The sequence below is a fragment of the Carcharodon carcharias genome, chromosome 33 (assembly GCF_017639515.1).
Source record: "Carcharodon carcharias isolate sCarCar2 chromosome 33, sCarCar2.pri, whole genome shotgun sequence".
Lineage (NCBI taxonomy): Eukaryota > Metazoa > Chordata > Chondrichthyes > Lamniformes > Lamnidae > Carcharodon > Carcharodon carcharias.
The window spans coordinates 3,562,240-3,586,539 of record NC_054499.1 but is presented as its reverse complement, the minus strand read 5'-3'; the positions used below and the strand labels follow the sequence as shown (position 1 = coordinate 3,586,539).

Below are 24,300 nucleotides of genomic sequence, written 5' to 3'. Positions count from 1 at the left end.
CTTAGTACTACTTCGCTCAGTACTGACCCTCCGACAGTGCGGCACTCCCTCTGCACGCACCACCTGACAGTGCGGCACTCCCTCAGCATGCACCCGCTGTCAGTGCAGCGCTCCCTCAGCACTGACACCCTGACAGTATGGCACTACTTCAGTACTGACCCTCTGACAGCACGGTATTCCCTCTGCATGCGCCCTCTGACAGCACGGAGATCCCTCTGCATGCGCCCTCTGACAGCGCGGAGATCCCTCAGCATTGCATTGGGAATGTCAAATTGGATTAGGAGGTTCAAACCTCTGTAGCGGGGCTCGAGCCCATGACTGCCTGACTCTGAGGTGAGAGTGCTGCTCACTGAGCCATGGTGCTGATACACCAGAGATGCCACTCCAGACTTTATAGCAAGCACCAAGCTGGAGATGGTCAGAGTTTGGGAAAACTCTGACTGAACTAGGACTGCTGCCCTGACTGGGACCTTGATGTTTGAAGTGAGAGGGATAACACAGTATTCAGTCAAAGTGCCCACAGAAAAGAGTATGTGCAGAGATGAACCTCATTCAGGGCAGACAAGTAAAGCTCATTGTGCAAGATTGATGTCTTTTACCAGTTTTGATAATTAAATCTTTTGTTAAGCCCTGGAGTTCAATCTTTAATCAGACTGTAGCTCCAATAAAGATTCACAAACAGTCTTTTAATTACTTTTTAAAGCACTTTCAGTACCTTGGTAACCTCACAGCAATCAGAACCCATAGTTTCATCCTTAACAAGGAGAGAACTGCACAACAGAAAGAGTTGAAACTGGAAGCTTATCTTTTTTTAAAAAAATATTACTTGGAGCAAAATTTTGAACTAGTAGAATTTTTGTGAATTTCTGATTGGAAATTAATCCTTCATTTTGAGCTGGGGGTTTAATGTATCCCCAATCGCACAAGTTCCCAATTCCCAAATTTCAAATATTTGATTTCCACCCTTTCTGTGGAATGAGCTGATCTGCTGATGACATCAGGGGTTGAGCACATTAATGGTCGTGGGGGTAGGAGGTTCAATCCATTAGCTCCCTGAGGGAAGCAATATCAAGGGAGGCAAATCCTTAAGTTTCAAATATTGAATGCACGTGGTGAGCAGTTTGTTTAATTCCATGTTGCTTGTTGCCCTTGTCCACCAGGGGCACAACCTGAAGTAAAAAAAAAGACCTGCATTTCTATGGTGCCTTTCACCACCTTAGGGCACTTCTTGAAGTGAAGTCACTGTTGTAATATAAGAAACATGGCAGCCAATTTGTGCACAGCAAGATCCCACTCCTCATCCTCTCCCCTCCCTCTGAGAAACTAAAAAGAAGCTGATTCAAATTTATTGTAATCTTCAGTCAAGGTGGCTTCCTGCACCAATAGTTCTTGGGTCTTCACATAGGTTTGTCAGTTTAAAAACTAAAGACTTTACCCTGTATCTAACCCATGTTGTACCTGCCCTGGGAGTGTTTGATGGGGACAGTGTAGAGGGAGCTTTACTCTGTATCTAACCCCGTGCTGTACCTGTCCAGGGAGTGTTTGATGGGGACAGTGTAGAGGGAGCTTTACTCTGTATCTAACCCATGTTGTACCTGTCCTGGGAGTGTTTGATGGGGACGGTGTAGAGGGAGCTTTACTCTGTATCTAACCCCGTGCTGTACCTGTCCTGGGAGTGTTTGATGGGGAAAGTGTAGAGGGAGTTTTACTCTGTATCTAACCCTGTGTTGTACCTGTCCTGGGAGTGTTTGATGGGGACAGTGTAGAGTGTGCTTTACTCTGTATCTAACCCCGTGCTGTACCTGTCCTGGGAGTGTTTGATGGGGAAAGTGTAGAGGGAGTTTTACTCTGTATCTAACCCTGTGCTGTACCTGTCCTGGGAGTGTTTGATGGGGACAGTGTAGACTGAGATTTACTCTGTATCTAACCCCATGCTGTACCTGTCCTGGGAGTGTTTGATGGGGACAGTGTAGAGGGAGCTTTACTCTGTATCTAACCCCGTGCTGTACCTGCCCTGGGAGTGTTTGATGGGGACAGTGTAGAGGGAGAGTTACTCTGTATCTAACCCCGTGCTGTACCTGTCCTGGGAGTGTTTGATGGGGACAGTGTAGAGGGAGATTTACTCTGTATCTAACCCCGTGCTGTACCTGTCCTGGGAGTGTTTGATGGGGACAGTGTAGAGGGAGCTTTACTCTGTATCTAACCCCGTGCTGTATCTGTCCTGGGAGTGTTTGATGGGGAAAGTGTAGAGGGAGTTTTACTCTGTATCTAACCCTGTGCTGTACCTGTCCTGGGAGTGTTTGATGGGGACAGTGTAGACTGAGATTTACTCTGTATCTAACCCCATGCTGTACCTGTCCTGGGAGTGTTTGATGGGGACAGTGTAGAGGGAGCTTTACTCTGTATCTAACCCCGTGCTGTACCTGTCCTGGGAGTGTTTGATGGGGACGTGAATGGAAAAAGTGGAACATTATTTTATTACTAAGCTGTGCACCAATATGTTATCTTGATGAGCAAACAAAAAAAGACTTTGGGAAAAGATATTTCTGAAGTTCCAAATGGCTTGAAGTTAGGTTGTTAGTAGAATCAGGAGTCACTCCAGCGTCTGTGACACCCCCTGTAAAGGCATGTTAAGTTTAAACACTGGGAGAAAAATGATCTTGGTTGAGGCATAAATATTGTTCCGAGGACATTGGGATGAACTCTGTTGCTGTTCTTTAAAATTGTGGTCATTGGGATCTTTTATGTCCACCAGAGAGGGCAAACAGACTTGTCCTCATGGCAGAATGGTCAAGAAAGTAAGAGCCCATGGGATCCAAGGCAAAGTGGCACGTTGGATCCAAAACTGGCTGAGAGGCAGGAAGCAGAGGGTGATGGTAGAGGGATGTTTCTGTGACTGGAAGTCTGTTTCCAGTGGGGTTCTGTAGGGCTTGGTGCTGGGACCCTTGCTGTTTGTGGTGTGATTTGGATGGAAATATAGGGGGTATGATCAAGAAGTTTGTGGATAACAAGAAAATTGGTAGGGTGGTAAATAGTGAGGAGGATAGCCATAAATTGCAGGAGGACATCAATGGACTAGTCAGGTGGGCAGAGCAGAGGTGAATGGAATTCAACCCGGAAAAGTGTGAGGTAATGTACTTGGGGAGGGCTAACAAGGCAAGGGATTGCACTATGAATGGTAGGACCCTGGAAAGTACTGAAGATCAGAGGGACCTTGGTATGCACATCCACAGATCCCTGAAGGTAGCAGGGTAGGTATATAAGGTGGTTAAGAAGACATGTAAGAACTTGCCTTTATTAGCCGAGGCATAGAATACAAAAGCAGGGAGGTTATGCTGGAACTGTATAAAATGCTGGTTAGGCCACAACTGGGGTATTGCGTGCAGTTCCGGTCACCACATTATAGGAAGGATATGATTTCACTGGACAGGGTGTAGAGATTGTTTTTCTTGTAGCAGTGAAGGTTGAGATGGGACCTGATAGAGGTGAGTAAGATTATGAGGGGCATAGATAGAGTGGATAGGAAGACACTTTTCCATTAGTAGAGGGGTCAATAACCAGGGGGCATAGATTTAAGGTAAGAGGTAGAAGGCTAAGAGGGGAGTTGAGAAATTTTTTCACCCAGAGGGTGGTGGGAGTCTGGAACTCACTGCCTGAAAGGGTGGTTGATTCAGAAACTCTCGTAACATTTAAGAAATATTTAGCTATTCACTTGTGTTGCCATAGCCTCCAGGGCTATGGGCCAAGTACTGGAAAATGGGTTTTAGTGTAGTCAGATCTTTGTTGATCAGTGTGACCACGATGGGCTGAATGGCCTCCTTCTGTGCTGTAAACGTCTATGAGTCTTATCCCAAAGACTTGGGCAGGTCTGATTTATAAATATAAGTTATATAAATATAAGTTGTTGCTGTGTGCCTTTCTTCAACCTAGCAGACCTTCCAATTCATTTTAAACTGTGCCTGCCTCCCCTCCTCTCTCCCCCCTCTCAATCCCTCCCACATTCTCCCTGCCGTCTCTCTGTCTCTCCCTCCCCTCCTGTCCCTTCCCATCTCTCTCTCTCTCTCTCTGCCTCACACACTTACTCTCACTCTCTGTCTCTCACTCTTGCCCCCTTTAAGCTGCTCCTTAAAACCTACCTCTTTGACCCAGCTATTGGTCATCTGTCCGAGTATCTCCTTGTGTGACTCGGTGTCTACCTTTGGTAGTGTCTGCTGTGGTGTGCCTTGGGAGATTTACTATGTTAAAGATGCTTTATAAACGTAAGTTGTTGTTGAGTCAGTTGACCTCAGTCTTTATGGCAGAAGCTGCAATTGGCCTTGACAAATCAGTGAATTGCTTGCCTGCTCCAATTGTTGGCCAGAATAGCAGTTGGGCAGCCAGTGCCTGTGGGAATCATACCCCAGTGGGTCTCAGGACCTTGAAGTTTGAGTTAAATGTTGTGCGAGGGGTGGGGGTGAGACGTGATCCGTGGTTGAAAAGTATGAAGGAGGATGGCAAGCGTCAGCAATTTCAGGAGGGAATGGAAACTGGCTCTTTTACCAACATTTCCGATGCTTTGTGTTTTGAAATAATTAAATCCCATTAAAGGGGTCTTGTGGTGAGGTGGGTAGTGGTAGCTACCTCTGCGCCTGAAGTTCCAGGTTCAAATCCTATCCCAGAACTTGCTGGCCCAAGAAAGGTCTGTTCATGATGCGGCCAAATAGGTTGAGTATTAACTCATAAATCCCTTCAACACATGCCAATGACAGGCAGTAAGAGGGGGAGAGATTCCTGTTCAGGCAGGTGATGGAAAGAAAATTGGAGTCTCTACCATCACTATTCTTAGCTCCAGACTACAACATGCATGTAAAAGTGTATGTTGCCACAGCATCTCAGACTCCTTTCTTGTGGTTGGTGGCTCAGTTGGCTGGACAGCCGGTGTGGATCAGATTGGTGCCAATGGCACGGGGTTCAATCCCCGTTCCAGGTGGCATTGGATTGGGGTCCTGCCTCCTTGCCCTAACTGCGGTGGAAGCCATGGCACTGTGGGTCGGACACGGCAGAGAAGAAAGGGGTCACTGGAGTTGGAACGGATTTGAGAGTTTTGACATAATTTACAATTAGATAACTATATTTCTTGTGGGAGAGTCAGGAGAAGTGGGAATGGGGGAAAGTGGGAAGCATTTTAAATTGAGAAGCATACTACCTCCCTTACCGTGTGTCTACCTGATCTGCTCTTCACTTTGGCTGCTCTTCCCGTCCCTTGAGAGCAGCAGCCTCCTCCCTTTAAGTGACTGAGCAAAGCTGTTGTAATGATAATTAGATTTCGATCCAGCCTCTTTGGGCCAGGAGAGAGAGAGAGCGAGAGAGAGAGAGAGACACACACATACACACACCGTGGGTAATCTTCCTTTCCCTCCTGCTCCTCCTTTTTCTCCCTCCCCCTCTCTCCCCTCTCTCTTTTTTCATTCCTCTTTCATATCAAATCCTCACACAAGCTTACACTCACACACACACATACACACACACACACACACACACACACACACCCTCACACATACACACATACACACACGCACACACATACACACACGCACACTCACACATACACACACACACTCCGCCTCCACCTCCTCCTCATCCTCCCCCTCTTTTCTAGTCATTAATGAACAAATTCACCTTCCGCTCGCAGAAACCAAGAGGGTTCCGTTCCCCAGTTGAAACGAAAAGAGATCTCTCTCTAATATTTTTAATAAATGAACCGTCCCCCTCTTGTTCACTCCCACACGTCCTTTTCTCACACACACACACTGTCACACACTGACACACACACTCTCTTTCACATACATACACACACGCGCTCAACACTGGCGATCCCTCACCTCTTGCCTGCATGCCCCCAAATCCCACAGTTTCCGATGCACGAAATCCCCTTTTCGAAGGCACAGCCACCTGTTTCGTTTTAGAGAATGGATTGTCTGTGTATAGTCACCACGAAGGTAAGGGATCTTTTATTCTCGATTTCCGTCGCTTGCAAAATTCCACAAGTTGCTGAAACGTAGAACATTTTTTATTGTTTTTCCTCCTTTGAAGGCTTTTTTTGTCTGTCTCTCTCTCTCTCTCGCTGTGTGTGTGCCTGTGTGTGTGTGCCTGTGTGTGTGTGTGTGCGTGTGTGTTTGCGTGTGTGTCCTGCTTCCCTCCGGCATGTGTGATCCGTTAGGGATGCTGAGGCTGGTCTGTGAGAAGCCAGCGATGGATCACTCATCTATCACAGTTCATTCTCACAGTCTCCGGTTTTCATGCGACTCTGCAGGCTCCTCTTGAGGCCTCCTAACTCCTTAGGTGCCTTTTTATTATTTATTCTTCCAATCTCCTCCCACCCTCCCCTACCCCTCTGTAAAACCGGTTCAGCATATCCAGCTGTCCTCTGATTTTTGTGCCTGGCTATTTAACGGAAAGAGGGGACAAATCCAGTCAGGAAGAAATGGTGTGTGTGTGTGTGTGTGTGTGTGTGTGGCGAATGTGTGGAAATAGATTTGGGAGGGGAGGCAGTTTTGCTTGATAAATTTACGGAGTGAGAGAGAGAGCGAGGAAGAAAATTAATAATTTAGCAGTTAATTTGATGGAATTACTTGAAAGGTTGGCCTGGGAAGGGAGCAGGCACCTCCTTTTGTGTGTGTTAGCTGGTGTATATTTTCTGTGTGTCAGAATTAACAAAGAGCCTTACAAGAGTGTGTGTTGAGAGGTTGTGAATGTGCAGCCGAGAAACACAATGCTTTTCTCAGAATGTAACTCGGCAAAAAACACATTTAAATTCTTCTAATCTGGAATTTGAACTGCTGTCATTCTAATCCTAAAGAATTCAGATAGTACATTGTCTCTTGACTAATTAATCCCACCTCCCCCTCCCTTCCACCCCTTACCCCGTATCCTTATTTGGGCAGTTTCTGATCCCTGGCAGTGTCAGTTTGCTATGGGTCAGGGCAAGTGCGTTTGAACAGGTCACAGCTTTTTGACTGCTGGTCCCCTCTCGCCTCTCCCTTATTCCTCCCACCCTCTCACCTGCTCCTCCCCTCCCTCTGTCATGTTGTCACTGGGTCACTGTGTAGCATGGAACTGAAGTTTGGAAATCCAGTTGGTGCTGTCATGGTCACAATGTTGTTTGTGACTGAGAGGTTGATGGTTTGTGGGAGGGGGAAAGGGTGGGGGATTGGGTATGGGTTGGAGCTGATGCTCATTGGAACCAAAGGAATGGAGGGTTGTTGTTGGAGGGGGCGGGAGTGGGACGGTGCGGAGTGGTGGTTGCATTTCTTAAGGCATTTTGACAAGAAGACACCTTAAGCTGTCAATGTGGAGTTGGCTGGTGGGGATCACTTATGGCTTTAGAAGCCAACTGCGAGTAACATGTTGGGGGCTGTTGTGTTTGCTGGTGGGTGGGTGGTTATTGGGAAGAGTTGTGGAAATTCCCGCAGGGTTGATGGTTTATGGTGACTTCCTATGTCATGTTCTGTTGTTGTCAGGTGTGATTTTGACGGGTGTTTTGAGTGTTGGGATTGCGCTTGGTAACTCTGCCTCCTGTCACATGCAGCCCTCGCAGCGCGAGTTTACTCACCAGACGCTGTTGATCATGGAGGGTGGGCAGTGCGTTTCCAAATCTTGGCAATGCCCTATGCAGGAATTGTACACTGCGATCGGGCAAATCCCTGGTGGATCACCCACCTTTATCCTCACCCCCAACCCAACTCACAGTCTACCATTGGTTCATCTTCCTTGTGTCACTACTTCCCTACAGCCAGTTGGGAAGCGAACAGCCATGCACAGTCTCAGAACTGAGAGGTTATATCTATCAGGAAAGATTGAACAGGCCGGGGCTCCTCTCTCTAGAAAGGGGGAGGCTAAGGGGTGACCTGATGGAAATCTTTAAATGAAAGGATTTGGTAGAGTAGATGTAGAAAAGCTGTTTCCATTTGTGGATGAGACCACGACTAGGGTCAACAGAAGACAGTCACTAATAAATCCAATGGGGAATTCAGGAGAAACTTCTTCACCCAGAGAGTGGGGAGAATGTGGAACTCACTCCCTCAGGGAGCAGCTGAGGTGAATTGTGTAGCTGATAGCTGGATAAACACATGGGGGGGTGGGGGGGGGGGGAAGTAAAATAATTGCATTTACATAGTGCTGTTCATGTCCATTGGACTATGCTTTACAGTCAATTAAGTACTTTTGGAAATGTGGTTACTGTTGTAATGTTGGAAACGCATTGGCCAATCTGCTCACAGCAAGCTCTCACAACTAGCAATGTGATAATGACCCAGATCATCTGACTTAGTGATGTTGATTGTGGGATAAATATTAGCTCCAGGACACTGGGGAGTAACTCCCTTTCTCTTCTTCAAAATAGCATGATGGTATTTTTTACAACCTCGAACAGGCAGATGGGCCTCAGTTTAACCGATCCTCCAAAAGATGGCACCTCCAATAGCACAGCACTTCATCAGTATTTGATTTTTCTGCTCAAGCCCTGGAGTGGGACTTGAACCCAGAACCTTGTGATTCAGAGGCGAGAGAAGGGTGGGAGGAAGATCTTAGAATCATAGAGTGACTACTGCACAGCAGGAGGCCATTCAACCCATTGTGTCTGTGCTGGCTCTCTGCAAGAGCCATTCACCTAGTCACACTCTCCAGCCTTGTCCCTGTGGCTATGCAACTGTTTCCTCTTTAGATAATTATCCAATTCCTTTTTGAATGCCTCGATTGAAACTGGCTCCACCACACACTCAGAAGGTGCATTCCAGATCCTAACCACTCAATTGACCCTGCCTCTACCACACTCTCAGAAGGTGCATTCCAGATCCTAACTACTCGCTGCGTGAAAAAATGTTTTTCCTCGTGTCACTCTTGCCTCTTTTACCATCACTTTAAATCTGTACCCTCTGGTTCTCGACCCTTCTGCCAGTTTCTCTCTAACTACTCTGTCCAAACCCGTCATGATTTTGAACTCCTTTATCAAATCTCCTCTTAATCTTTTCATCCCCAAGGAGAACAGTCCCAGCTTCTCCAATCTATCCAAGTGACTGAAGTCTCTCATCCATGGTACCAGTCTCGTGAATCTTTTCTGCACATTCCCCAATCCCTTCACGTCCTTCCTAAAGTGTGCTGCCTATACAGCATGGACTAGTTAGATCGAATAAGCTGTTTCTGTGCTCCACACTCAATGTAATTTTGTAAAAATGTAATCATTCATGGGATGTGAGCATCGCTGGCTAGGTCAGCATTTATTGCCCATTCCTAATTGACCCAGCGACAGTGAAGGAACGGCGATATATTTCCAGTTCAGGATGGTGAGTGGCTTGATGGGGAACTGCCAGGTGGTGGTGTTCCCATGTGTCTGCTGCCCTTGTCCTTTTGGATGTTGGAGGCTGCGGGCTTGGAAGGTGCTGTTGAAGGGGCCTTGGTGAGTTGCTGCAGTGCATTTTATAGATGATGTACACTGCTGCCACTGTGCATCAGTGATGGAGGGAGTGAATGTTGAAGGTGGTGGTTGGGATGTCAGTCAAGTAAGCTGCTTTGTCCTGGATGATGTCAAGCTTCTTGAGTGTTGTGGGAGCTGCACTCATCCAGGCAAGTGGAGTGTATTCCATCACACTCCTGACTTGTACCTTGTAGATGGTGGACAGACTTTGGGGAGTCAGGAGGTGAGTTACTCACCGCAGAATTCCCAGCCTCTGACCTGTTCTCGTAGTGACTATATTTATATAGCTAGTCCAGTTCAGTTTCCGGTCAATGGTAATCCTCAAGATGATGATAGTGGGGGCTTGAATGTCAAAGGAGATGGTTAGATTCTCTCTTATTGGAGATGGTCACTGCCCAGCACTTGTGTGGCATGAATGTTACTTACCATTTGTCAGCCCAAGCCTGAATATTATCCAGGTCCTGTTGAATTTAGACATGGACTGCTTCAGTATCTGAAGAGTTGCGAATCATGCTGAACATTGTGCAATCATCAGCGAACATCGCCACTTCTGACCTTATGATGGAAGGAAGGTCATTGATGAAGCAGCTGAAGATGGTTGGGCCGAGGGCACTACCCTGAGGAACTCCTGCAGTGATGTCCTGGAGCTGAGATGACTGACCTCCAATAACCACAACCATCTTCCTTTGTGCTGGGTATGACTCCAACCTGCGGAGAGCTATAATTCCATGTAAAGGCACCATTACCCATTAGGATGAATTTTACTTGAGAGTGAACTAGCCTTTTCTCCTCCCCATCTGTAAAATTGCTATTCTGGCTAGGCCATGTATAGACTGTCCGTGGACACGATAAGAAGAAAGTATTATTAAGAAAGGAAAATTTTACAATAAAATGAAGAAGTCACACATGTTTGTTCAGTACCCTCGCTCTGAATTCTCTCCTGGCCTTTTGGTCTCAGCAATATCCTGGAGACAAATCTGGTGGGTTGACATGCCATATCTCGGAGGTGTCGGGGTAGCGAGCAGTTAGTTCTGTAGTTGAGGCCTGATCAGGTTTCATTGAGAAGCAAGACTTCAGATTGACTTCCTGGTCAGAAAAGTGGGAGCAGGGGAGAGGGAGTAAGTTCCAGATGAGTTGAGGCTTCTGTTTCTGAGACTTGCTCTCTGTTTGAAATGGTATGTACCAACCAAGGCTTGCTCCTGACTGACACTGCACATATTTCTGTGTCATAATCTCTACACGCCAACTGAAGGCTAATAAAGCCTTTCATCACCTCGGGTTGTCCCAAAGCACCTACAGCCAATGAAATACTTTTTTGAAGTGTAGTCAGTGTTGTAATGCGACTGCCCATTCGTGCGCAGCTAGCTCCCACATATGTGATGTGCAGCAGATAATCCCATTCTTTTTGATGTTGGTCAATGGATAAACATAGGCCCCAGGACACTGGGGATGAACATCCCTGCTCCTCTTCGGTTAGTGGCCTTGGACTCTTTTTAGCCCCCTTGAGAAAGCAGGTGGGTCCTCAGCTTGACGTCCCCCCACAATGCAGCTCTCCCTCAGTAAGATGGCACTTGGTGTGTCAGCTGCGATTATGGAGTGGGGTTCGAACCCACAACCTTTTGACTTAGAGGCAAGTGTGTTACCAGCTGAGCCATGATACCTAAGTCGCACCAGTGCAGCTACTTGGACAGTCAAAGCAGACTTTTTTCCAATATATAGTAGACTGGGATAGGAATAGCGCAAAGGGACAAGAGGAGCGAGAGTTTCTGGAATGTGTTCAAGATAATTTTCTGCAGCAGTATGTTTCCAGCCCAGCAAGAGGGCAGGCGCTGTTAGACCTGGTTCTGGGGATTGAGTTGACTAAGGTGGATCAGATATCAGTGGGAAAGCATTGGAGAGACAGTGACCATTGTATCATAAAGTTTAGGTTGGCCATGGAAAAGGACAAGGAGCAACCCAGAGCAGGGATAATTAATTAGGGGAAGAGAATGCATCTTGAGTCGTGTGAGTTGGAATCAAAGGCGTTGGCTGAACGATATCACAGTATTGCAGGCAATGTCAAGATATTACCTTGAAGGGAAAAGGTAGGACAAATAAATCCAGATTGCCCCAGATGATGAGGAAGGTAGAGGTGAAGATGAAAAGGAAGAAGAGTGCGTACAGCAGATGTCAGGTAGAAAATACAATGGAGAATCAGGCTGAATATAGACGAAATTTAGTGAAAAAACTAATAAGAAAAGCAAGGAGAGAGCATGAAAAGAAACCGGCAGCTAAGATAAAAGGGAATCCCAATGTCTTCTATAAGCATATAAATAATAAAAGGGCAGTAAATGAAAGAGTAGGACCAAGTAGGGATAAAAAAAAAGGGACTTGGAGGCAGGGGAAATAGCGGAGGTATTAAACGAGTACTTTGCATCTGTCTTTACGAAAGAAGAAGATGCTACCCAGACTGAGGTGAGAAAGGAGATAAGTGGTACACTGAAAGCGTTTACAATGGAGAAGGAGGAGGTTTCAGAAAGGCTATCTTTACTTAAAACAGATAAGACACCAGGACCAGATAAGATTCATCCAAGGGTCTTGAGGGAAATGAGAGTAGAAATTGCAGAAGCACCTGGTGATAACCTTCAAGTCCTCCTTAGACACAGGGGTGGTGCCAGAGGACTGGAGAATTGAGAATGCTACGCCCTTGTTCAAAAAGGGTGCAGGAATAAAGCTGGCTACTACAGACCAGCCAGTTTGATTTCAGTGGTAGGGAAACTTCTAGTTCGGGACAAAATCAATAGTCACTTAGAGAAGTGCAGAACAACTAAGGAAAGCCAGCATGGATTTATTAAGAGAAAATCATGTTTTACTAACTTGCTGGAGTCTTTTGAGGAAGTAACAGAGAAGGCTGATAGGGGCAATGCTGTTGATGTGGTGTATATGGATTTTCAAAGACATTTAACACAGTGTCACACAACAGACTTGTGAGCAAAATTCTAGCTCATGGAATAAAAGGGAAAGTAGGCCTTTGAATAACAAATTGGCTGAGTGACAGGAAACAAAGAGTAGTGGTTAATGGATGTTTTTCAGATTGGGGGAAGGTTTGTCATGGAGTTCCCTAGGGGCCAGTGTTGGGACTTTTGCTCTTCCTGATATATATTAATGACTAGACTGCAGTACTCAGGGCATGATTTCAAAATTTGCAGATGATATGAAGATTGGAAACATTGTCGACTGTGATGAGGATAGTCTTGAACTTTAAAAGGACATTGGCATATTGGTGGATTATGGCAGTCAAGTGGAAGATGAAGTTCAATGCAGAGAAGTGTGAGGTGATTCATTTTGGCAGGAAGAATACGGAGAGACTGTATAAAATAAAGGGAGAAACTCTAAAGGAGGTGCAAGAACAGAGGGACCTCGGTGTATATGTACATAATTCATTGAAGATGGCAGGGACTTTTCAAGACAGCATTTAATAGAGCATATGGCATCCGAGATTTTATTAATAGGGGCATTGAGCACAAGAGTAAGGAGTTAATGTTGAACTTGTTTATGACACTAGTTAGGCCTCATCTAGAGTACTGTATCCAGTACTGGGTGCCGTACTTGAGGAGCGATGTGAAGACATTGGCAAGTGTTCAAAGGAAATTCATAAGAATGACTCCAAGGATGAAGAACTGTAACTATGAGGATAGATTGGAGAGGTTCCTTGGAGAAAAGAAGGCTGAGAGGAGACTTGATAGAGGTATTCAACATCCTGAGGGGTATGGACTGGGTAAATAGTGAGAAACTGTTCCCACTCCAGGAAGCATCAGGAACTAGAGGTCACAGATTCAAAGTAATGGGCAAAAGGAGTAAAAATGAGGAAAATGTTTTTCACCCAGAAGGTGGTTGGAGTCTGGAACGAACTTCCTAAGAGGGTGGAGGCAGTTTCGATTGAGGAATTCCAAAGGGAATTGGAGTGCCAAATGAAAAGAATGAATATGCAGGGTTATGGGAATAAGGAAAGAGAGCAGGACTAGATAGAATGCTCTTTCAGAGAGCCAGTGCAGACTCAATGGGCCAAATGGCCTCCTTCTGCACTGTAAAGGTTCTGTGATTCTGTGACTCACTCTGGCCAGGTCACAGGTCAAGTACGGTGCCAGACTCTGGCCACTGAAGTGCAGAGCGGCACTCCAGAGTCTGCTAGGGTAACATGAGCCTCAAGGCTAACTCCTAGCAGTGAAAGGATAGGTTTCCGAGGGAAGACTGGAGGAATTTGGGATGTTCCCTGTTGAAAGATGATGACTGAGAGGAAGATATGAACAGGAGTAAGCCGTTTATCTCCTTGAGCCTGTTTCCTCCGTTCATTGACTGATCCTGTGACCCAACCCCACATGCCCATCATTGCCTCATATCCCTTAATACCTTTGGTTAACAAAATCTCCAATTTAAAATTTACAATGAATCCAGCATCAATTGCTGTTTGCACAAGACAGTTCCAAATTTCTGCCAGCCTTTGTGTGTGGAAGTGTTTCCTCAATTCACCCCTGAAAGGTCCACCTCTCATTTTTAAGACTCTGCCCTCTAGTCCTAGGCTCCCCAACCAGCGGCAATAGTTCCTCCCCATTGACCCTACCTGTTCTCCTTAAAACCTTCAAAACTTTGATCAAATCACCCCTTAACCTTCTAAATTCCAGGGAATACAGACCCAAGTTTGTATAATAAGAACAGAAAGTGCTGGAAAAACTCAGCAGGTCTGGCAGCATCTGTGGAGAGAGAAACAGAGTTAATGTTTTGAGTCCAATTCTTCAGAACAGCTTTGTGTAATCTCTCCTTGTAATTTAACCTGTGGAGTCCAGATATCATTCTGGTAGAGCTACATTGCTCTCCCTCCAGGACCAATATATCTATTCTAAGGTGTGATGCCTAGAACAGCTCTCAGTAACTCCAGGTGTGGTCTGAGCAGGGCTCAGTATAGCTGAAAATCTTGTTGAGGCCAGATTAAATCCTGACTGGAGGAGAAATAATACAGGTTGAAGCCAGAAAACAACGGTAATTTTGGATCCTGACTTGTTTATGTGACCTATGGAAATGTCAGAACAAGAGGAGGCCAGTCAGCCTCTTGAACCTGTTCTGCCATTCGATTAGACCTTGGCTGATCTGTATCAGAACTCTATTATCCGACCATTGCTCCATATCCCTCGATATCCTGACCCAACAAAAATCTATGGACCTCAGTTTTGACACTTTTGTTTACCGCCCCCCCCCCCCCACAAACACAAACCAGATGCAACAGCTTTTTTCGGGGAGAGTGTGTTCCAGATTTCCGCTCCCTTTTGTGTGAAGAAATGCTTCCTGACATCACCCCTGAACGGCCTGGCTCGAACTTTAACATTATTCCTTCTGGTTCTGGACTGCCCCCACCAGTGGAAATAATTTTTCCCTATCGAATCCTCATTAACACCTACAGAATGGAATCAGAGTGCAGGAAGTCATTGGGCCCATCGTTTTCACTGCCGGCTCTTTGCAAGAGCAGTTAAGCTGGTCCCACTCCCTGACTTTCCCCATTGCCCTGTGAATTTATTTGATTATCCAATTCCCTTTTGAAAGCCACGATTGAATCTGCCTCCATCACACTCACAGGCAGCGCATTCCAGAGCCTAACCACTCGCTGCATGAAAAAGGTTTTCCTCTTGTCACCTCTGTTTTTATTTGGCAAACGCTTTAAATCTACAGCCTTTGGTTCTAGATCCCTCCCGCCAATGGGGACAGTTTCTCTCTATCTACTTTGTCCAGATCCCTCATGATTTTGAATACCTATATCTAATCTCCTCTCAGCCTTCCCTTCTCCAAGGAAAACAGGCCCAGCTTCTCCAATCTATCCTTGTAACTGAAGTCTCGCAACCCCAGAACCCTTCTCGTAAATCTATTCTGCACCCTTCCCAAAGCCTTCATATCCTTCCTTAAGTATGGTGCCCAGGATTGGACACATTGCTCCAGCTGAGGAGATCACCCCCTCAGTCTTCTATGTTCAAGGGAATGCAAGCTTTGTCTATGCAACCCTTGCTCTCATAATGAAATGCTCTAAACCCTGGGATCATTTTGGTGAATCTGTGCTGCATCTCCTCCAAGGGCAATATTTCCTTCCTAAGGTGGTCTGAACCTGGTTACTCCCAGTGGGGTCTGGCCAAGGCTCTGTACCACTGAAGCATCACTTCCTCCCCTTTTCACACCAGCTCCCTTGAGGTAATGGCCAACGTTACATTGGTCTTTTTGATCAGATTTTGCTGACATGGAAATAGTCTTCAGAGGAGTGAAGTGAAGGCGTAACCGGAATAAGTCACGAAACGGTCGGATACCATATGACTTGTGCTCTCTCTGTAGCTTGCACACATCACCTCACCTCAAGGCTAATAATGCCCAGTACTTGAGGACTCGTGCGTGTCTCCATGGCAACCACTGCACATGCACACCGTCTCCTCTCCACGTCTGCTTCTTGCAAACTGAGAGTTTTAAAGTGACGGCAGGTTCTTTGGCAAAGGAGGTTGTTAAGAACTCAGTCGAGGGTGTAGAAAATTACAATAGAGGGCTCCAGACTGTAATCTCAGTAAGTAACAAAGGATGGGCTGAATGGCCTTTTGCTCACCATCATTGATATTGTAATTTGATTTGATGTCCTGACATACAAAGAAATCCTGTTTATTGGCTTTCCTTTTAGGGGTAATAGATTATAGAAGTGGCCTACCAGCAAACAACTGTACTTTCTTGTTACTTGGCTCTCTGTATAGAGAAGGCTGGCCTACTAGAGGTATTTAAAATTAGGAAAGGGTTTGATGGGATGGACATAGAGATGTTCCCACCTGTGGGGGAGACCAGAACTAGAGGCCAGAAATATATGATTGTCGCTAATAAATTCAATCAGGAATTCAGGAGAAACCTCTTTACCCAGAGAGTGGGAAGAACGTGGAACTTACTCCCACAGGGAGAGGTTGAGGTGAATCGTGTAGAGACATTTAAGGGGAAGCTGGATAAACACATGTGGGAGAAAGGACTAGAAGGATATGCTGATGGGGTGAGATGAGGAGGGGATGGGAGGAAACTGGTGTGGAGCAGAAACACCAGCACGGAGCAACATAATAAAAAGTAAAATACTGTGGATGCTGGAAATCTGAAATAAAAACAGAAAATGCTGTAAAAACTTAGCAAGTCTGGCAGCAACTGTGGAGAGAGAAACAGAGTTAATGTTTTGAGTCCAATATGACGAAGAAGAGGAGTCATATGGACTCGAAACGTTAACTCTGTTTCTCTCTCCACAGTTGCTGCCAGACTTGCTGAGCTTTTACAGCAGGTGGTTTTTTTATACTAGCATGGACCGGTTGAACTGACTGGCCTGTTTCTGTGCTATATAATGTGTGTGGCAGCTCATGGTGCACAACTAACTGAAGAAGTATTTGCGTTTCTTTAGCCCCTTTAACAACTTCTGGTTGTCTCAAAATCTCTATCCAGCAAGAAAGAATTTACTGCTGTAATTTAAGCAGCCAATTTGCAGACAGCAAGCTCTCACAAAAAGCTATGTAATAGTGACCAAATAATCTGTTTTCTCACTGATTTTGGTTAAGAGGTGATAATTGGCCAATGTTTACTGGGGAGAACTCTTCTGCTCTTTGGAACTGTGGCCATGGGAACTTAGCCGTTCTCCTGAGAGGGCAGATGGTTTAATGGTTGCTTGGTTTAATGTGTCACCTGACAGTGCAGTGCTCCCTCAGTACTGCCTCTCCAATGGTTTGCCGCTCCTTCAGTACTGTCCCTACAACTATTGCGGCACTCACTCAGAACTGACCTCCAACAACGCAGTGCTCCCTCTGTACTGAGGCTCTGACAGTGCAGCACTGCCCCAATATTTAAGGGGTCCCTGGGAGTGTGCCTGTATTTACAAGGGGGTCCGGGGAATGTGTCAGTATTTACAGGGGGTCTCTGGGTGTGTGTATGTATTTACAGGGTGTCCCCTGGGGAGTGTGTCAGTATTTTATGGGGTTCCCCACGGAGTGTGTATGTATTTACAGGGTGTCTCCTGGGGAGTCTGTCTGTATTTTATGGGGTTCCACGGGGAGCGTGTCAGTATTTACAGGGGGATGTCCCTGGGGAGTGTGTCTGTATTTACAGGGGGTCCCCAGGACTGTGCCTGTGTTTATAAGGGGTCCCCGGGACTGTGTCTGTATTTATAGGGGGTCCCCGGGACCGTGTCTGTATTTATAGGGGGTCCCCGGGACCGTGTCTGTATTTATAGGGGGTCCCCGGGACCGTGCCTGTATTTATAGGGGTCCCCGGGACTGTGGCTGTATTTATAGGGGGTCCCCGGGACTGTGCCTGTATTTATAGGGTGTCCACGGGACTGTGTCTGTATTTATAGGGGGTCCCCGGAACTGTGCCTGTATTTATAGGGGGTCCCCGGGACTGTGTCTGTTTTTATAGGGGATCCCCGGGACTGTGTCTGTATTTATAGGGGGTCCCCGGGACTGTGTCTGTATTTATAGGGGGTCCCTGGGACTGTGTCTGTATTTATAGGGGGTCCCCGGGACTGTGTCTGTTTTTATAAGGTGTCACCGGGACTGTGCCTGTATTTACAGGGCCCCCGGGACTGTGTCTGTACTTATTGGGGGGCCCTGGGACTGTGCCTGTATTTACAGGGCCCCCAAGACTGTGTCTGTATTTACAGGGGGTCCCCGGGACAGTGCCTGTATTTACAGGAGGTCCCTGGGATTATGCCTATATTTATATGAGGTCCCTGGGACTGTGCCTGTATTTACAGGAGGTCCCTGGGACTGTGCCTGTATTAACAGGAGGTCCCTGGGACTGTGCCTGTATTTATAGGGCCCCCCGGAACTGTGTCTGTATTTACAGGTCCCCCAGGAATGTGCCTGTATTTACAGGGGGTCTCCGGGACTGTGTCTGTATTTACAGGGGGTCCCCAAGACTGTCAGTTTTTACAGAGGGCCCCTGCTGACTGTGGTCAGTATTTACTCAGGGATCCTCACATTCCATCAGGTCCTGTTTATGTTTGGATGTTTAGATGGAGAGTGCCTCAGAGGGTCAGGGAGATGGGCAGCATTTCTGCAGAGCAGGCACAAGTTATCACTTCAGGTGTGGCGACCTGATCAGAATTGCGTGCAATCGAAAAATGACCAAGTTTCCAGTTTCTCCACCAATGCAGACTGCCCTGATTGTTCACAACTGTCTCTGCTTCAGTGGAAATATTTCTGATTTTATTAGAGTAATTCCTTGAAAACACACTTGAGCAACTGAATACGCTGTATGTTCCAGAAATGGTTGTTTGACTTGCTGCTTTCTCTGTGAAATCATTGTCTCCCTCTTTGAGAGCTTGCTGGGGGGGTCAATTTTGGGTTAGCAAACACAGCTGAAGGACAAATACAGACATTGGGAGTTTGAGAAAAAGAATTTTGTTTTCCTGTATCTTCTTTCACAACCTCTGAATGTCTGACAGTCCCAAAAGCTAATTAAGTTCAGAGTTCTCTGTTGTAGAAGCAAATGTGTGTGATTTTTACTGTTTATTAGTGATGTTAGTTGAAGGCCAGGATACTGGGGAGAATTCTCTTGCTCTTCTTCAAAATCACGCCATGAGACCTGAGATCACAGCCAGGACCTCGGTTTAATGTCTTCTTCGAAAGATGGCTCCTCCAGTAATGCAGCACTCCCTTGGTGCTGCACTGGATTTTGAGCCACTGGAGTGGGGTTTTGTTTTAATTCATTCATGGGATGGGGGCGTTACTGGCTAGGCCAGTATCTATTGCCCATCCCTAATCAGAGGGCATTTATGAGTCAACCGCATTGCTGTGGGTCTGGAGTCACAAGTAAATTCCCTTCTACTAAAGGACGTTAGTGATGGGCTTTTACGACAATCGGCAATGGTTTCATCATCAGACTTGTCACTGCAAATTTTTCTTGAACTCAAATTTCACCATCTGCTATGGGTGGATTCAAACTCGGGTCCCCAGAGCGTCAGCCTGGGTCTCTGGAATACTATGCCACCGCCTCCCCCAGGTCTTGAACCTACGGCCTTCTGACTCAGGGGAGAGTGCTACCCAGTGACATACCGGAAAAGAGAGGGAATAAAGATGGGATTAGTGATTTTAAGACACCAAGGTCGGGTTTTGAAAGCCTTTGGACTGTAGGGAGAAGAGCGATGAACTTTATAGTCTGGGGGAAAAGTTGGAAAGAGGTCTGGTAAGAGAGTGTCTTTGTTGCTTTGAGCTTATTTGCTCCCTTACAGTTTTGCTGTTGGCTGCTGTTTTGGCAACACTTCGATTTGTTTAAATTTCTCCTTGATGGCCTCACCCTCCCCCTCTCTATAATCTCCACCAGCCACACGGCCCTCCAATCCTGAGCTTGAGACAGCACTGTAGGTCAGCGGTGAGCGTAGACCTTTCAGATTGTGGCGATCTGCAGACAGGAATCCTTCCCTCTTCTTTTCAACCCCCACTGCTCTCCAGGAGACGCTGCCGATTGTTGGGGTGGGGTGTCGCTGACCCTCTCCAAATGATCATTCTCTGTGGGCCAAAGAGGATAGGGCAGGTGAATGGGACTGAGGGCAGGGCTCCCTCTCAGAGAGAGAGGCCTGGGCCCATGGGCTGATTGAAACCTGTGCTGCAGAATTCCTGACCCTGCGGGTGTGCCTGAGCAAGCTGTTCGAGCATGGGGTGCATCGCACGCCAGTCCAATCCTGCCCTCGACCAGCATACATCTTTCAGGAGGGATTATTAGACAGAAATTAGGAGCTAGAATTTTGGCTCAGTTTATCTTTCTTCACCAGCTTCAATTTGCATCTCAAGCAGGCAGAGAAGGAGGAATTGGAAATGAGCTGTTCTACTGTGAATAGATCAGATGTTTTAATAAAACTGAATTGCACACAAAGCATTACAAGGGAGGCAGAGCTTTTAGGTTGAGAGAGGTTGCCTCAGTTAAAGGCGCCTTTCTATAGAATTTCTCTAACTGTCACAGTTGGATGTTTAGCAGTACTTCTTTTGGAATAAAGGCAGAATTGCATTTGGATGGCACCTTTTACGACCTCAGGATGTCTCAAAGAGTATTACAGCCAATGAAGTACCTTTGAATTCTCTACCTCCAGAAGGCTGCGGAACCTCAATCACTGAGTAGGTTCAAGCCAGAAATCAATAGATCTCTAGTTACTGTCATTAAAGCTTTAATCACAGAAAATGGTTCATCTTCAAGGAGCAAGAACATTCTGGGAGAATTTGTGTTTTTTCAAAGACACTGTCCCTTAAAGGATTAATGCAAGGACTCTGGTGGCTGCTGTTCCTGGAAAAGACAGAATTTTACAGGAGATGGAAACCTCTTGACCCCGGTGGACTGTTTATAAAAGGGTCACATGATGGTTTATGGCTTTGAAAAAAAACCGTGCCTGGAAAACAATGTTTGTAAAGCTGGTCGGCTGGTTTTGCTCCTGGGGTGAAAACAAGAAGGATCAACTGCTTGGGTAAAGAAGACAGCAGCTCCTGGATCTCCAGACCCAGTCCAAAGCAAAAGGCGAATGGAAATTGCCCTACGTCCTGAAATTGACTGCCTGCAAGTTTTCCTCGAAGTCCGCCTGAAAAGTAGTGCGAGAGTCATCGATTGTTACACGGACCAGCGCTGAGAGACCAGCTATAAAACCCGGATATCATTTCAAGGACTCCACCATCTATCCTTTTCCCTTGAACCTATGGCAGAATTCTTCTATTTTGTTTTATTATTTTTTTGGGGACCTGTGTGTGCGTGTGTTGAGAGAGAACGAGTTAGGGTATTTAGAAAGAGTAATTATTATATTTTTGTATTTCATACTCTATGTTAATAAGCTTTGCCTTTCTACCTGACAACTCTGTTTTTTATAATAAACTAATCATTTTGTTGTTTATTGGAGAAACCTGGGCATTGAGCGGTCATTCTGAGATGCAGAGGTAAAGCACATATTTGGCCGTACAGCGAGCTGGAGAAATCATTTGCTGTGACCTGTGGAATAGTGGAACTAGAGACAGACAGTGCACTGCTCCCATCCCGGATGTAACAACACTAATGCTATGGAGGGATATGGGGATATTGGGGAAAATGGTGTGGAGGTGGATGATCAGCCATGATCTGTTTGAATGTTGGAGCAGGCTCGACAGGCTGAATGACGGACTCCTGTCCTGCCCCTATGTTCCTATGAGGCCTAGTCACCGTGTCATGTAGGAAATGTGGCAGCCAATTTGCGCGGAGCAAGCTTCCACAAACAGCAATGCAATCTTGGTTTGTGACGTTTACATAGGATCACATCAGGTATATGACACAGAAACAGGCCATTCAGCCCAACGAGTCTGTGCTGGCGTTTATGCTCCCCTCGAGCCTCCTCCCATCTTTCCTCATCTAAATCAATCATGGTGACCCTATATTCCTTTCTCCCTCATGTGTTTATCCAGCTTCTCCTTAAATGTACCTGCACCATTCACCTCAACCACTCCCCATGGTAGAGAGTTCCACATTCTCACCAGTCACCACAGAAATTTCTTCTGAATTTCCCATTGGATTTCTTGGTGGATATCTAATATTGATGGCCTCCCCATACACTCTCTCTGTATCTACTCTACTAATGCTTTTCATAATTTTATAGACCTCTATTAGGTCATCCCTCTGCCTTTTCTCAAGAGAAAGGAGACCAACCTGTTGATCCACTCCTAATATGTATGCCCACACATTTCTGATGATACCCCATATCAGAACTGCACACTGTACTCTAGGTTTAACATACTAAGGTCCGATATGAGTTTAATGAAATTTCCATACTTTTCTATTCTATCTTCTAGAAAGAAATGATGTTGATTGAGGGATAAATATTAGGCAGGACACTGGGGATAACTCTCCTGCTCTTCAAAATAATGCCAATACACCTTGTACAATCATCAGAGAAGGCAAGCACATCCTTGATTTTAATGTTCCATCCAAAAGATGACACTTCCAACAGAGTAGTACTCCCTCAGTACTGACCCACTGAGTGCAACGCTCCCTTAGTACTGACCCTCTGACAGTGCAGCACTCCCTCAGTACTGACCCTCTGACAGTGCAGCACTCCATCAGTACTGATCATCCAACAGTGCAGCACTCCCTCAGTACTGACCCTCCGACAGTGCAGCACTCCGTCAGCACTGACCCCCCAACAGTGCGGCGCTCCCTCAGTACTGACCCTCCGACAGTGCAGCACTCCCTCAGCACTGAACCCCCGACAGTGCGGCGCTCCCTCAGTACTGACCCTCTGATAGTGTGGCGCTCCCTCAGTACTGATCATCCAACAGTGCAGCACTCCCTCAGTACTGACCCTCTGATAGTGCAGCACTCCCTCAGTACTGACCCTCCGATAGTGCGGCACTCCCTCAGTACTGAACCTCCGACAGTGCGGCACTCCCTCAGTACTGACCCTCTGACAGTGTGGCGCTCCCTCAGTACTGACCCTCCGACAGTGCGGGGCCCCCTCGGTAGTGACCCTCTGACAATCTGGCGCTCCCTCAGCACTGACCCTCCCTTGGTAGTGCACTGGATGTCTCTACTTGGATTGTGTGTCCAAAGTGTCCGGAGTGGGACTGGAACCCACAACCTTCTTTCTGAGAGTGCTATGCAGTAAGCCATGGCTGATACCTACATTGTGCATCGTTGTAATTGAATGTATAGATTATTGCGGAGTTTGGTTTTTTAAATATATCCAAAAGAGAGCTGTGTCCACACAATTGATTAGCCTCCCTCAACCAATCATTAATCAATGAAAAGAGCTGCTTTAGAATATGGCTGCTTTTCAATTAAATTTAACAGGCAACTGCAGTCATTTCATGGAAGCTTACTGCACAGAAAGAGGCCATTCAGCCCTTTGTACCTGGGCTGGCTCTTTGAAAGAGCAGTTGTGATTAATCCCACAATAATGTGATAGACTGAGTTTGAAGTTTAAGGCAGAAGTCAGTGCAGACTCTATGTCTTACCCTGCTGTCCAATAACAGGATGACTATCATCAGGAGGGACAGTTATCACAGCTTCCACCCAGCTACTGAAAGAGACAATTACAAAAGAACTGCTGGCGATTTTCCTTCTCTTGCGACGAGGAAGTTGTTTCACTTGGCAACCGTGCGTCAGTGTGTGGAGGAATCACAGACACAGATCCGCGACCCGTCACCGTGTGGGGGAATCGCAGACACAGACCCGCGTCCCGTCACCGTGTGGGGGAATCACAAACACAGACCTGCGTCCCGTCACCGTGTGGGGGAATCACAGACCCGCGTCCCGTCACCATGTGGGGGAATCACAGACACAGACCCGTCACCGTGTGGGGGAATCACAGACACAGACCCGCGTCCCGTCACCATGTGGGGGAATCACAGACACAGACCCGTCACCGTGTGGGGGAATCAAAAACACAGACCCGCGTCCCGTCACCGTGTGGGGGAATCACAGACCCAGACCCGTCACCGTGTGGGGGAATCACAGACACAGATTCGCGTCCTGTCACCGTGTGGGGGAATCACAGACACAGACCCGCGTCCTGTCACCGTGTGGGGGAATCACAGATACAGACCTGCGTCCTGTCACCGTGTGGGGGAATCACAGACACAGACACACGTCCCGTTACCGTGTGGGGGAATCACAAACACAGAACCGCGCCCCGTCACCGTGTGGGGGAATCACAGACACAGACCCGCGTCCCGTCACCGTGTGGGGGAATCACAGACTCGCGTCCCGTCACCGTGTGGGGGAATCACAGACATAGACCCGTCACCGTGTGGGGGAATCACAGACAAAGACCCACGTCCCGTCAACGTGTGGGGGAATCACAGACACAGACACGCGTCCCGTTA

The 24,300-nt window shown here is 46.7% G+C and overlaps 1 protein-coding gene across 1 annotated transcript in view; it reads left to right on the top strand.

The window, feature by feature from the left end:
• Nucleotides 1–5,946: 5,946 nt before the first annotated feature.
• Nucleotides 5,947–24,300, top strand: part of LOC121272206 (disks large homolog 4-like) — a 447,756-nt gene continuing 429,402 nt past the window's right edge. The window contains exon 1 of the mRNA XM_041178732.1: nt 5,947–5,978. Coding sequence (XP_041034666.1) covers nt 5,949–5,978 — 30 coding nt within the window. The 5' untranslated portion in view covers nt 5,947–5,948. The remainder of the gene's footprint in view (nt 5,979–24,300) is intronic.